General features: G+C 38.2%; 1 protein-coding gene across 1 annotated transcript; it reads left to right on the forward strand.

The window, feature by feature from the left end:
- The first annotated feature begins 632 nt into the window (after positions 1 to 632).
- On the forward strand, positions 633 to 13,766 carry LOC149812777 (putative sugar phosphate/phosphate translocator At3g17430). Its single transcript, XM_089991661.1, has 10 exons — positions 633 to 703; positions 1,861 to 2,192; positions 3,494 to 3,601; positions 4,612 to 4,643; positions 4,722 to 4,772; positions 5,005 to 5,066; positions 5,153 to 5,414; positions 12,418 to 12,683; positions 12,787 to 12,875; positions 13,333 to 13,766. The coding sequence occupies exons 2-10, from the start codon at positions 2,106 to 2,108 to the stop codon at positions 13,495 to 13,497; spliced, it is 1,122 nt and encodes a 373-aa protein (XP_089847787.1). The 5' UTR covers positions 633 to 703; positions 1,861 to 2,105; the 3' UTR covers positions 13,498 to 13,766.
- Positions 13,767 to 15,933: the final 2,167 nt, after the last annotated feature.

Here is a 15,933-nt window from a genome sequence, read left to right on the forward strand (position 1 = left end):
GTTTCAGTTTTTATACTTACAACTTTAGCACGTAAATTATTTGTGAACTTTATGAAATAAGTGCGAACTTCATGAGTTTTTAGCGATGTTTTGAAGATTGAGAGTACAACAAGGTTCATGTAAAATTAGTTTTGCCAACTTTATGAAATATGTGCAAACTTCATGACATATGTGCTATATTGCAAAGTTTGAGATTAATAGAAATTTCACATATAAATTTTATGCGACTTTCATAATGTTCGAAAAAAAAACGTGCAGAACTGCATTTAAGTCGTTGTTTGTGTTATCTTTAGAGTGGAGCGATATATCGCACCAGTTTCGCACACGGTTAAAAAGTTGAATTTAGATATTTGCAATTTTGGACTTGGGAAACACAGCTAAAATTGCAAGGCATTTATGAAAAGATGTCATATTTTTCGTATTATAAGCTGTCAGTTTGAAGTCCTTTAAAAACACGCAATCAAAGAAGATTAGAGCTAAACTTAAAGCCGTCTTAATTCCATGTAAATTCCCCTTCTATTTGAGTTTATTTACAAAGGTGTCCTCCGACCGGCCACGAGCTCGATCTGCCGGCCACTATATAACGAGAGAACGTTCACGAGTTAATGTGTTTTCTCAAGATTTGTTTGTTTTTACCCTCTTCTTCTTGTGTGAATTCGAAGAGAGGGAGGGAAGAGAGTGGACAGAGAACGAGGAGGCGAAGGTCTGTATCTTCTTCCAACTCGTTTCCTATCGTTTTCCCTTCCACTTCTCTCTTGTGGAAACCCTAAGTTCTCTCTCTTTCGCTCTCTTTCTCTCGATTCTTCTAATTTTTGAAAAAGATTGATTATAAAGAAGAGGATAATCACATTGTAAAAGATTAGGGGTAAAACAATTGAGAAGTCTTTTGGATCCCGTCTTTTCTGTGTGAAGCGTACAGATCTCAGTTTTTTAGTAATCTTTATCGCACTTTCTTTCTCAGAAACGATGTTTTCCTTCTTTACTTTCTCATCAATCTAAATTTTGAAGCTACGAGAAATGCTTTAGTTTGCAAAAGTAGGTCAAAATGTGGAAACATCATATTTTCTTGGGGGTTCTTTCTGTGTCTTTTCGTTCCTAGACATGTAAATCTGATTTCAAGACCCTTAGAAGTTCATCTTTCAAATAAACGGTTTTTTCGTTATTTAGTTTGAATTTTTCTATGGTGTAAATATTTATACTGTTAAAATTGTTAAAGCAATTTGCCTACATTAGGTGAAGTACGGCAGGATTTCCAATGTTTTCGTTTAATTTTGTGGCAAGATTTACTAAAATTACTGGGACAATGAAGTTTAATAATGTGGAAGAAGTTCTGTATAAATTGACTCATTTATCTTGTTTCGCGTAGGAAACTTGGAAAACTTAGCTTGGATAAATGTTAGTATGCCTGTTCATCTTATTGTATTTGTTCTTGGGGAATTTTGATGATCAAAACTGTGAAATACAATCAGCTGACTTTGCGTTATAAGTTGGTCCATAGACAAGACTATATACTTTGAGATGGATGGCTCCAAGACGCTTTACTATTCATTTATCAGTTTTTTTTTCTATTTGGGAATTGCCGAAAAGGATGTATATTTTGGAATGCATAAGTATAATATTATTTTTAAATTTTTATTCTTGTTTTTTATTTTCAGGGATCAAAATTCCATATCTAAGTAAAATATTTTATACTTTAGATGCAAGCATGAAGTTGTTAGTTTATGACTTTCTTTTCTTGTGGGCAGGGTTTGAGAATTGAGAACATATATTTGTGAAGTCAATTGGTACTATTGTTTGGGTGCTTCTGTGTAGATGCCTCGCTCGCATATCCTAATTTATGCATGTCTTATGATGTTTTAGGTGGAAAGGGTAGATCGTGTTGTGTCAAGAGATTGGTTCGTTTCCAATAATGCTGCCTTATTTTGAACGATATTTGTGGCCATGTTGTAGTGCAAGACCTGCCTTTGCTCCGTAGAAGATCATGCCACCAGGATTCTGGCATCAGAGATATAAAATGGGATACCTCCAGTTGTTAGATGCTTGATGCTGTTTAGCTAAGAATATTACTAAAAGGTCATTTGCTGTTGTCAGTGAAGAGATTAGACATGTTGATCAACAAGCCACTTATGCTTACCTATCTCTACCTACTAATATACATATTGCTGTCATCTGGAGTTATTTTGTATAACAAGGTTAAGCATCTTTCCTTTCTTCGTTTTTTGGCATTGTGATTCTTAAATTTGCTTTTGACTAATAGATGTTGAGATAATATAAGCATGTAATGTTTCATTGGAAAGTGATAGCTAGGTTTCCTTGCCAATTATATGGTTTCATTGTGCAACTCAGAGAAAGGATTGAAATTGAAACATTCAGTTTTCTTTTGCGGTGTCGATATTTATTTGCAATGTCATCTCCCGCTTGTTTAATGAGTAGTATGGTTGTTTCTCCTGTATCTATGGTAGTATTTCAAATGGAAAATAAAATGGAGAAAAGATGTCATTGGAGGATCACATAAGACATAAAGCGATAATGAGAACTAGAAATGATATCTGAAACAATGAAATCGATTTGCAGACCTATGGAAAATTGTCCCAAATTTCCATGAATCAGCAACAACACACACACATATACATACATGTGTGTCGGATAGGTAGCGGGGTGGTGGAAGCATGGGTAGTCAAGTACCAATACTTCCATGATTTTTACTTCTTGATAAAATCACCTAGATTATCTTCACTAGAAGTTGCTAAATTGTTATCCAAGATTACTATTTTAGAGTTTCAGATTTCTGCATGCCAAAGGGAAGTTCCAACTTGGAGGAATTTCCTATCCAGTGGTGCTATCTCGATTTGAAAATTTTGGAAACCATGGGTATCATTATTTTGTCAGTTTATTATTGTATGCTATTGACTTGTAGTCAGCAAAGCTAAGAGTGCATCACACAAAATATAAAGTGGATTGGAGACATGTTCCTGAAAGGGAGAAAGAGAAATCTATTAATGTTAAACATAACCAAGAGATGGAGTGGTATGATAACAGTCACCAGGATCATTGATTGTGGATTGCAGGTTGACACATGCATGAAAACCCAGTAAACTATCCGATGCTACAGTTTGGTGGGTCATGGTTTGCAGATTTCACTGGAGAATCTGGGAGCTATGGCTAAAATGTAGCAAGGCCCTTATAGATGCCAATTTTAATTGTTCTCTTTGAAGTTCATAAACATGCATAGATCATTTGAAACTTTTTAATGTTTCTGCTTCATAAATTTGTCATTTACCTCTATAACATGAGACCACCATGTGTTATTTATTTTTTAAAAACTTTATTAGAGATGTAAATTTGTGCTGAAGTTGTTAATGTCCATGGAAGGCTGCAGATGCACATGTGCATACATATTCATATGTATGTATGTGGCTTCTAATTGGTATTGTCTCAAAATAGGCCTTTCTGGAGCTTGATTGTTAAAAGTGTTTTATTTTTGCTCCTGCAGTGGGTCCTATCTCCAAAATATTTCAATTTTCCATTTCCCATAACACTTACCATGATTCACATGGGATTTTCTGGCGCCGTTGCATTCATTCTTGTTCGTGTTCTCAAGGTATGGTTTTGTTCTCTTTTAGATGCTATATAGTGCAGTTGATGTTCCCTTGTTATACTGTGTCCTTCCTGATCTTCCCTAGCCTTTGCACAAAACTGCTATTTATGTCACCAATAGGCGATGTTTAATATTCTGATTTTACTCTTATTTTTCTTTTTTGTTCTAATGATATGTTGGGTGTGTGTGTGTGTGTGTGTGCACTCGTCTACTATGCAATTTTGGATATTTTAAAGGATCATGGTATTTTCTGAGGTTTGGAAAGGAGCTAGTCAAAGGCACAATTTCTCATTGTTCGCGAACTAGTTTAAATAAATTTTTTGTAACAATATCCTGAAGACATCATCTCATATTGCTTCTTTGGAAAACAATTATAAAGGTATGTGAACGCAATTACAAAATAAAAGGAAAAAACAATATTAAGGTTTTTAGTGTCTCCTTTTTCTCTGGAAAGCCATATTAAATCAATCAATTGAACGATCAGTCAGTTCTTTGTCCTTTTCAATTTAAAATTTAGGAAGTGATGGAAATAGTTGTTTCCGGATGTTATACCATTTGTCTTTATTAAAAGTGGCTTGAATTCCTACCTCTCATTTGTCTTATGGATGTTTGAGAATTTTAACAGAGGATAATGTTGTTTATGATAATGTAGCTTGCCTTCTGTCCTGTTTCCTGTACTGTCATCTTTTGCACTTCTTATGTTGAACTGGAAGTTTGTTCAGATTTCATCTTGTTTGGTTCTGTGAGTTTGTTGTTTTGGTTTTGCATGCACGCACATGTTCTTCTATACAATGTGCATGGTCACAAAAAGGACCGCCCATTGCATGTTCATCTACATGAATGCGTTCTTTGTTTCTGGAATTCTGCATGTTCATCTACACGAATGTGTTCTTTGTTTCTGGAATTCTTTCTTTCTTGTTTGTTCTTTCTTTTCTCCCATATGGTTGGAACATTGTAGACTATGTCACTCTATCCCTCTTTGGTTGTCTAACAAGTCTAGTTGTCTTATTCAGGTTGTTGCACCTGTCAATATGACATTTGAAATGTAAGAATACTGAATGTTTTTTTTTTTAATTTCTCACCTTGTTTCCATCTCCCTTAATGATGTTCATCTGTCTTGCAGATATGCAACTTGTGTGATTCCTATCAGTGCTTTCTTTGCATCAAGCCTGTGGTATGTCTCTTAATCTGTGGAACACAGTGATCAGTTTCATAATGAATAACATAATGAACTGCAGATCATACAAAGATTGTCAAAGCTTTTATGTAGATTTTCTTGCAAAATTTTCTACTTTAGTGTTTTTTTTCTCCCCAAAAGTTTAGCGATTTTTTCTTGTTGGGTGTCTTATCTGCATCTTTGAACACCTTTTGTCTTAGTTTTTGCAACACATTCTCTGTGATCACAGGTTTGGTAACACTGCTTATCTGCATATTTCAGTGGCCTTCATCCAGATGCTTAAAGCCCTCAGTATGTACTTCTATCTCCTTTTGAAATAATATTCTTGTAACATAATTAGTCTTCATCTTACATCTATGTTCTGTTTTCTGTTACAGTGCCAGTTGCAACTTTCCTAATGGCTGTTATATGTGGCACTGACAAATTGAGGTGTGACGTGTTCTCGAATATGGTGTTGGTCAGCATTGGAGTTGTTATTTCGTCCTATGGGGAGATTCATTTTAATATAGTTGGAACAGTGTACCAGGTGACGGGTATATTTGCAGAAGCTCTTAGGCTGGTCTTAACTCAAGTCCTCCTTCAGAAGAAGGGCTTGACACTGAATCCTATTACCAGCTTGTATTACATAGCACCCTGCAGGTATGTACTTTTGAATTAGGTTTGAAATTTTCTTTCTTACTTTCTCAATAAAATGAGCATGTATGGGCTACAAAAGAGAAATAGAGTAACATCATCATGGTTGATCTTATGTTGAGGGATTGTCTTATCTATTTATTCCAGAGTTACCGGAAGCTTCTTAGGTAGGTGGGAAGCTCGCTTTCCGGAATTGCTTCGGAAGCGCGATACTCCTCGCTTCCGAAACTTGATGAGAACCTCGATTCCCCCCATGCTTTTCCTATGTTTTCCGCATGCTTCATCTATTATTCTTATATGTTCTCTTACTCAACTTTTCATGTTTTTATGTGTTTTCTCTCACGCTTCTCACTAACTTTCATGCGATTTCTCTAAATTGGTAGTCATCATTTTTAGATTTTGTTAAAAATTTAATTTTTACACTAAAAAATCATGAAATGTAATATCAGTCACTTTTATTTTAGTTTTTATTTGTGTTTCATTTTGATTCCCATTCAATTCTTCTATATATATATATATATTTATTTCTCTCTTCCCACTTCCTACACATTTTAAAATGCATAGCTTCTGCTTCCCGTATCGTTTCCTGCTTCCGCTTCCTAGTCTAGCAACCTTGATTTATTCTCTTCTTCGCTGGACAACTAAAGTTCCTCTCCAAAATTTTCCGACCATAATAGATATATGAAGCATAATGCCGAAGTAGAACATTGACAAGAGTGGCCATTGGCATAAGAGGTAGGCAGAAAAATGTCAAATCAAATACTTTTGTGTTATATATTCTAGTTAAAACTGTAGAAAATGGCGAAAAGTAATTCTTTTTGAAGCAATAACCACAAGAGCAGCTAAAAAGAATAATAACACTCAAGGATTTATTCCTGGCAAACTAGTGTGTTATGGGTTTTTTCTTTTTTTTCCTGCTTTCATTTGGCAACCTTAGTTGGAATGCCTATAGTGGGATTCGTAACTGGGGACCCTCAACCAGGATGGTGCTGCTGTTCTGATCCAGCTATAATGTCTGTATGCCATGTTCTGGAACTTTTATGTATAAATTGAATTTATTTCTTCTTTGAACTAGGAGAATGACCATACCCTTGAAAATGGTGCTGCATTATGTATGTTGTGTAACATGCAGTATTTTGCTTCATTTAATGCAGTTCTTGAATAGGCCTCAAGGAATTTAGATACTATAGAAGCTAGTAGTGAACCTACAAAATACAAATATAGGCTAGCTGGCACTTAGAACCTTTAATTTTGTGTCTAGTTCATTTTGGCTGCTTGATAGTGTTTTGGAGCTTCTGAGACAGGTGGAATTATTAGGTTACGCTTAGAATTCTGTTTTCAAGTGTCATGGATGAATTTTCTCATAGGCTTAGGAGGAGGCAAACAGTTTCAGCTGTTTTCCTGCTTGTAATCTCACCAGAATCAATTGCGTAGCCAAGTTTGATGATTCTTCAATGGGCTCCCTCCATTGCGCTGATTGTCAACGTTACTAAAATGATGAGCCAATCCTAAATGTAGAGTTAAGAACCAGTTTGGACTTGGACCAGGTAGGACCAGGTTCTTCATATGTCCAGGTGTAAATTTGACCAGTTGGAGCCTGTCCTAAGCTTCCTCCCAGATCTTTGTAGTACAGGTGCCACTCGGAAAGGGCTCAGTCAATGTTGCACCACTCGGTGACCCAAAAAATTGGTGGTTTCTCCCCGACAGAAAAATATAGGTACTATGTAATGAATATCTGGGTAGATTAGCTCCTGTTTTGGTTGTTATCTGGTAAAATTGTTAAGTTTCATAGATATTTCTACTATTGAGGCCCAAATCAAAACCAAGATCATGTTGTAAAATGGATTTTCATATAACATGATCCAGGTTTTGATTTTAACAGTCTTAGAGAAAGTCTTAGAGAAGATTCTTCTAAGCATGTCGATTGCATCAGGTTTTATACTGAAAGTAGACATGTTCGGTATGCTTGAAAAATTTGCCGGTCAGAATTTCAAGCGCTGGAAACAACGCATGAAAATCTGGTTCACGACTATAGGCTTGCTGTTTGTTCTAGAACTCGAACGCCCTTCGGTGTTCGAGATTGATCCTGATCCTGCTGCTGTTAATGCGGCTGTAGAGTGGAAAGAGAAGGATGGTATATGTCGTGGTTGCATTCTGTTGGCTCTGTCCAACACTTTGTTCGATGTATATTGTTCTTCATCTACAATTGCTAAAGCTCTATGGGATCAACTTGACAAAAAGTACAATACCGAAGAGCAAGGTCTTGAGAAGTATTTGGTTGCCAAGTTTCTGAAATATCAGATGGTTGAGGGCAAGTCGGTCACTAAACAAGCGTACGAGTTTCTGCTGTTGCTCCATAGTTTGACTGAGGCTGATATGAAACTTCCTAAGAAGTTTCAAGTAATGACCATCGTGGAAAAATTTTCTAAGTCTTGGATAGATTTTGGCATGTCTCTCAAGCACCGTAGAGGAAAGATCTCCTTGGATGATCTTATAGTAGCCATAACCATTGAGGAAGAACATAAGATTCAGAAACAATTTGTGATGCCAACTGAACAACCTAAAGTGAATATGATGACCGGATCTTTTAAAGGCAAGGGACAAAGAGCGAAACCTGTAATGAAAAACCAATTTAAACCTAAGGCCAAAATCCGGAAGAAGGCAAAGAACAAACCTTGCTGGAACCGTCAACAGGTCGGGCACTGGGCTACATAATGTCCTTCTAAGAAGGCCAAGACTCATGGGACTACGGATGAAACGCCTCAAGTCAATATGGTGACTGAGGTTGTTGGGACCAGTATTGGGTATTTGTCTGTTAACCCGCAAATCTATCATGTTTATGAGCCAACTGAGTGACTGGTTGACACTGGGGCTAATGTGCACGTTTGTGCTGATAAGTCTGTCTTTGTCTCCTATCAGGCTGCTGCAGGCAGATCCGTAACTATGGGCAATTCAACAACTACAAAAGTGTTAGGGATTGGATGCGTGAACCTGAAGTTTCCTTCAGGACGAGTTCTATCTCTAGATATAGTACACCATGTGTCTGTAGTTAGAAAAAATATTTTAAGTAGTTCATGTCTAGTTAGAGAGGGTTATGAGTTTAATTTTAAATGTAATAAAGTTGTTATTTTACATTTTCGAACATTTATTGTCAAGAAGTATTTAGATGATAGTTTGTTTAAACTTCGTGTTGAACATGTTTGCAGTAATAAATTAGAGAATGATGTTTCTTTTGATTCATTGTCTAATGTTGCTTATAATATAAAATCATCTTATTTATAGTATAATAGATTGGGTTATGTGAATTTTAATTCTGTAAAACACATGATGAACTTGAAGATGATTCCTAAACATTCCATGGATAAAACTAAAAAATGTGAGATTTGTGTGCAAACAAAACAATGTAGGAAACCATTCCATACGATTGTTAGAGATTCTGAAATATTGGATCTGGTGCACACAGATATTTGTGAATTTAATGAAGTGTTAAATAAAAATAATAAAAAGTATTTTATCACTTTTATAGATGATGGCAACTGTTAGAATCAAAATCAGGATCATGTTGTAAAAATGATTTTCATATAACATGATATGCAAATAAAACATTTGATTCAAATCGTAACAGGGTTCAAGCATGTCATATACGGTTTTAAACCAAAATCCAGACCAGATCAAACATATGCATTGAACAAAATAAAAACAACAAAGAAAACATGTTATTATTCTGCAAAAGGCTAAGGCGTATTAAAATACTCTCCTTAGAGAAGATTCGCCCTCACATACGGTGCAAAAAGGGTCTGGCGTCCTTCTCCCTGGATACAGTAGCCTCGATGATCTGGATCGGTGCACTCTGATGGTAGATTGTCCTTCGAAAACAACCTCAGCGAACGGATGATGCAAAACTTCCTTTTCAGGGAAACACCCACAGGGAAAACCGAGAGAGCGATACAGTAGGAAGAGAGAAAACCAACGTCTTCGTATGAATCTCAGTCCTCTAACCCGTTTTATAACCCCTGAACGATTACAAAACGCGAACGTGACCCATTACACATTACGAAGTGACATGACCCGATAACGGATCGACCCGTTATCCATTTGTCTTATCCCATTATTTAATCCAAATAAAACAATAATGTGGGACAAAAAGAACATCGGACTTAGAATGGATATGGCCCTAAATGGCCAATTAGCCAAACTTGAACCCAAACTCGGCTCAGCACGGCACGGCGGGCGCGCGCGCGCGCGCGTCGCGTGTGTGTAGTAGCCATCCCATCCCCTTGTTCTTTGGAACAAGTGTTAGAATCTCTATGTAGGTTATAAAGCCCATAACTTTTTTGAGATTCTTCAATATGAGACTATTCACATCATCAAAGTCCAAACACACTCCGTAAAGGAGTGGTCCCCACATGTTTTCTTTATTTGAATTACCTCTTCATCTCTTCCTACATCCAACATTTCTTGCCATTATATCTCGGAAAGTGGGAGGATCATCCTCGATAAGGTAAGTGATATAATAACTTCCCAAATCCTTGGTAATCCATGGTCTCTTGCTTCTTCTTGGTTCAACCACTTCCTTAAACTCAGTTGTTCTAGAGTGAGAACAAGATGGCTCAACCCCCACATCAGTCATTCTTTTTACATGTTTGAGAATGAAACCAGAAGTTGAAGGTACATCTGACGAAAAAAGATTCTGAGGTACACAAACTTTCATGGGAAATACATCATCAAAGAATGTAGCTTCTCGAAGCTCAACAATAGAGTTTACATTTATGCTAGATATCTCAGACTTAATTACTAAGAACTTATAGGCATAGGTGTTCTCTACATAACCCAAAAAAACATCTACAGTTTTAGTACCCAGCTTCTTTCTGTTGTGTTCTGGGACAAGTACCTTTGCAAGACACCCCCACATCTGTCATCCTTTTCATATGTTCGGGAATGAAACCAGAAGTTGAAGGTACATCTGACGAAGAAAGATTCCACAAACTTTCATGGGAAATACATCCTCAAAGAATGTAGTTTCTCGAAGCTCAACAATAGAGTTTACATCTATGCCAGATATCTCAGACTTAATTACTAAGAACTTATAGGCATAGATATTTTTTATATAACCCCAAAAGACAACATCTACAGTTTTAGGACACAGTTTCTTCCTGTTGTGCTCTGAGACAAGTACCTTTGCAAGACACCCCTACACTTTGAGGTATATTAAGCTAGATTTCCTATTTCTCTAGAGTTCAAATGGGCTACTATTCTTATACTTCTGGTGAACTCTATTCGGAATATGGCGAGCCGTATTCAGAGCATCCCCCCACATATAGGTAGGTTCAATGTGGTAATAATAAGTTGTAGGATGAACTGAATATCACCTTCTTAATGTGATACTAAGTATCTGTGTCTTTTTTCCTGATTACTCTGGAAAGGTGTTGTAGCTGCAAGTTTAGGAAGAGTGAAAACTCTGAATGAGTTCAAAGCCTTCTTGGCGAGATGTTAGCAGTGCATCTCTAGAGAAGTTCACCTATGTGAGTGTGACTATATGACCGCAGTTTAAGGAATTGGGTTATTCCTGAAGTCACTCATGAAACATGATTCAGGCGCATGACCATTAACGCGCCACCCTTAAGGATTACAACCAGAACATTTATCGTGTTGTTGCTAATGGACACTCCTACACCAAAGGTTCAAGTTCAAGACTTTAGTTCACTTTGTTCCTGTGGGGGTAAAGTTAGTCAACTAAGGTAGTGGTTCAAACCGGAATGTACTATTACTGAAAGCATGATATATCCTGCTGCAGATTACTTCACCTTGCATCTTTGTTTCCTCCTGTTTCATTCTTTGAATTTGTGGGGGAATGTTGGATGTAGGAAGAGATGAGGAGGTAATTCAAATAAAGAAAACATGTGGGGACCACTCCTTTATGGAGTGTGTTTGGACTTTGATAACGTGGAATAGTCCCACATTGAAGAATCTCAAAAAAGTTGTGGGCTTTATAACCTACGTAGAGATTCTAACACTTGTTCCAAAGAACAAGTGGATGAGATGGCTACCACACGCGCGCCCGCCTGCCGGCCGCGCCGTGCCGAGCCGGGCCGGGTCGGGTCCGGGTTCGGGTAATTAGCCCTTTAGGGCCATATCCATTCTAAGTCCAATGTTCTTTTTGTCCCGCATTATTGTTTTATTTGGATTAAATAATGAGATAAGAGAAATGAATAACGGGTCGATCCGTTATCGGGTCATGTCACTTCGTAATATGTAATGGGTCACGTCCGCGTTTTGTAACCTTTCAGGGGTTATAAAACGGGGTTAGAGGACTGAGATTACACAGACAGACATACGAAAATGTTGGTTTTCTCTCTTCCTGCTGTATCTCTCTCTCGGTTTTTCCTGTGGGTGTTCCCCTGAAAGAGATGGTCTGCATCATCCGTTCGTTGAGGTTGTTTTTGAAGGATGATCTACCATAGGAGTGCACCGATCCAGATCGTCGAGGCTACTGTATCCTGGGGGAAGGATCCCGAACTCTTTTTGCATCGTATGTGGGGGTGAATCTTCTCTAAGGAGAGTATTTTAATACGCCTTAGCCTTTTGCAGAATAATAACATGCTTTCTTTGTTGTTTTTATTCTGTTCAATGCATATGTTTGATCTTTTGATCTGATTTGGATTTTGGTTTAAAACCGTATATGACATGTTTGAACCTTGTTACGATTTGAATCAAATGTTTTATTTGCATATCATGTTATATGAAAATCCTTTTTACAACATGGTCCTGGTTTTGATTCTAACAGTATCCCCACTAGTTCACTATGACCAAAAGATGATTGGGTCTGGGGACAGTAATTTTTAAATGGCTCAGTACGGTCGCATGTTTATTTTCTAATGCCTGTTGATGGTATGTATCAGACATACGCCATCCTTTTGAAGTAGCAACTAGCAACACTACTACACAATCTTGTCGTATAGTTCATGTTTCATGCATCACAATCACGTTTTAATTGTTTCTTTTTGTGCAGTTTCCTGTTTCTGTTTGTGCCTTGGTTTTTGTTGGAGAAGCCTGGGATGGAAGTTTCACAAATCCAATTCAACTTCTGGATTTTTTTCTCGAATGCCGTCTGTGCTTTAGCTTTGAATTTCTCAATATTCTTGGTAATTGGAAGAACAGGAGCTGTTACCATCCGTGTTGCGGGTGTTTTGAAGGATTGGATATTGATTGCTCTCTCAACTGTTATATTTCCAGAATCAACAATTACTGGCCTGAATATTATTGGCTATGCCATCGGTAGGCTTCGTCTGATGCTCAGACCCCATACTTTCATGCTTACATTTGCCTTGCACCTGACACACCCATATTTTCTCATCATTTAAAAGATGTTTATTTGCAGCTCTGATTGGTGTTGTAATGTACAATTACTTGAAAGTCAAGGATGTGCACGCTTCTACTGCTGAAATTCTTTCAGAAAGGACACCAAAGGTAGGCAGTCTAACTTTTTATATCAGGGTTGATAGGTTCATCTCTTTGTGATGTCTACAAAAGTTGTCTGTTCCTCAGTACTTTCCTTGCTCGAATCACTGTCTGTGGGTGAACCCGTGTAGGGTTTGTCTGAATTATGTGTCATTTTCAACAATTGGTTTTAACTCTCTTGTTGCCAGCTTTCCATATAACAAGTTGGATTGATTAGGCAACCATATTTGATGGACAAGTTACTGCAGTCATGCCACCACCTTTGCTGGCTAAATAGATAATGGGCATTTAGCCGTACAGCCCGCCATTGGTGCTGTGTGACACAGATATGGCTTTAGGATAGCTGATTCAGCTGACCAGGTCTGGTTGAAAGCGCATAGGGCGCGTTGTGTCAGGGCTGCCTTGTGTGGCTCAGTTGTGTTAAACATCACCATTGTTGTAATTATTTTGAACGTTTCACTGACAGGAATGGAAGCTGGATAAGAAGTCATCCGATCTATATCCTAATAGCGGCAACAACGGAGGCAATTCCTTGCAAGCAAGTGCTGATGCAGATGAAGAAGTGCCCCTTATTCCATCCTCAAGGCTGTCCCATATCGGCAGAAGTGTGCTTGGGACCCATGCAGCTTGAGCTCAACTGACTTGCTTCCTTAATTCTTTTTTTGATATAATCCCCTGCCTCTTCAACATCATAATGGCATATCATTTGATTTTGAGAGAGAGAGAGAGACGTTCTTCAGAAAAGAAATGCCATCCATTTTTTCTCACTGAGACACGAGGTCGGGGGAGATTATTCTTTCCTTTTGTGGGTTTTTTTGAACCGAGGCGCTTGAGGCAAAAAAATCAACTCTCGAGGTTGGCCTTGGTCTCCAAGGAATTTTTTTTTTCTGATGGATTGCTGCCCACGGAACCCATGCAAAGGCCAGTTTCGATTTAATGCTTCCTCATTCTTGCTGCCTTTATTATGCATGTAGTTATTTGTCTTGTTTTTCCTTCATCTTGTTTTACTCTTTACCTGGCTGCATTTTCTTTCTTAGTTCAGATATTGGAAAGATCTTCATGCTGTTGGCGATTGTCCTAGTGTTGTCTCTGATTCAAATTTTGCCTTCTGGCGACTTGCATATATCCTGATAGCAATGCAGTTCGATGGTAACCGTTTGTAAAGATGGTGGGATTAGTAGGGTCGCTTTTATAAATTTGGGTTAGCCTGGCCTTTTTATAAGTGTCCACATTTATATGCAGCATTGCTGCATGGTGCGCATGCAGCGAGACCTGCTTGACAGCCACACATCTTAGTGTTTCTCTAGATATGTGATGTCTGTCTCCAGAAATGTTTAAATGGGTGGTCATCAGCATCAGAGCTGCATGCTTAGCATGTTGCACTGCTGCATAAAAATGTTACTTTTTTATAATTAGCCATAATAGTGCGATTCAAGGTTCTCTGTTCTTAATTTTTTACACGGTGGGTGAGATTTTAGTGGGTTGTAGGCCAGCTGAGATGATGGATACAAATTTCTGCAATTTACTGGTAAATTTTACATAGCATTTTGATGTAAAAGTATGTTTTGTTCACGAGGATTGACTATTACGAGATAGCCTCATTGCTATCATCGCGACCAAACGGGAGGGAGTCTGGCTGCTTCACTGCGTAAAAGTAAATGATATGGATTTGTACATGCTCTAAATGGTACAAGTGATACTAAATTTAAAGGAAAAATGTTAACAGGGTGAAAGAGTAACAAGGAGAAAAGATTTGGAAATTCTGGTAAATAAAGAAATGTCATCGCCTTCATAGATCATATTTGACTTCTTCCTCGAGGTGACACTAGATCAGTGGGGTTTCACAATCTCAACCCAGAGGTCTCGGGTTTGAAGCTCCCGGTGGCCTATCCATCCGCCATACTGTTCATCTCTATGGCCCTTCAAGGCCATGCCGATAAGATCAGTTCTTGGCCGTTGATTCTGAAGACCTGAAAACGCCATTCATCCAAGTCGCGGTCAATATATTTGGTTGGCCCAAATGAGATTCATTCTCACGATTGCAAGAAAACGATTCTCTTTTGCTTTTTCTCTCTCACGTGAACAAACATGAAAAAATTTTTACAATGAGATTTCAAATCACGATTGGGGTGAGTTTACTCATGATTTGGAATCATGTGTAGTTACAGCTCCAAGGGATTTGGTGCAGTGGGATGGGGCGTGGGCCGCTAGACTGGAGATCCAGGTTATCTCATGAGTATCAATCTCTTGCATTGTAGCCGATGCGAGGCGACTCCCTCAGGGCAGGAGAGGGTGCGCCACAGTTTTACGTTGCCAGAGTTGCAACTGTAGAGCATTGACCAGTGCGACCAGGTTTCTTACTCCGGGGGTGGTTTTTCAATCCCTCATGGAAAAAAATCATGTGATTACATGTGTTTTCTAACTATGGCCTTCACATGTCGTTCATCTTAAGGATGAAAGGCCCCAAGATGGTATCCCAGCCCATTGCCTCTACCTGCAGATGAACGGCCACCGATCCCTGACACAAGCCAACTCATGTAGTCAGTCATGGTATATAAGTGTCTACAGTCGCAAAGATAAACACAAGTTGAATTTTACTAGAATCTCAGTCATACGATCGGATAGAGTTGAATCTGGGGCTGAATTTTACATGGTACTACAGGGTTTGGTACAAAAGGTTGGAAGTGAGGGTTTTAGGTGTACATGTGCAAATGGATTGATTTATCCACATGCAAACATAAATCTGATAGCACATATTGACCTGAATTCGATTTTGAAAAAGTTCAATCACATAAGTGTGATTTTGATCTGAATATTTATTTTTGAGATCCACATTTGAAAACAATTATCAGATTTGGATTGGATATCTGATCACATCCGATGTATTTATACCCTACTTGTTTTTGTTTTTTTGATGACAAGGAACCCTCACTGAAGCTAGGAAAACGGGGCCCCACTTCCTTACATGACCCACCTCTGAAAGATACGGACACACCCATACACCAGCAGGGCTTGATCTGGAGCCTTCATCTCAGCACCCTCACAGCCACCCTGCTGAACACATGGG

The sequence above is a fragment of the Nuphar pumila genome, chromosome 16, assembly GCF_984573655.1.
Source record: "Nuphar pumila chromosome 16, dmNupPumi1.hap1.1, whole genome shotgun sequence".
NCBI lineage: Eukaryota > Viridiplantae > Streptophyta > Magnoliopsida > Nymphaeales > Nymphaeaceae > Nuphar > Nuphar pumila.

Coding starts and splice junctions, on each gene's coding strand:
- LOC149812777 (XM_089991661.1), top strand. CDS start 2,106: ATGTTGATCAACAAGCCACTTATGCTTACCTATCTCTACCTACTAATA. Junction 2,193..3,493: donor GAGTTATTTTGTATAACAAG/GTTAAGCATCTT, acceptor TTGCTCCTGCAG/TGGGTCCTATCTCCAAAATA. Junction 5,415..12,417: donor TATTACATAGCACCCTGCAG/GTATGTACTTTT, acceptor CTTTTTGTGCAG/TTTCCTGTTTCTGTTTGTGC.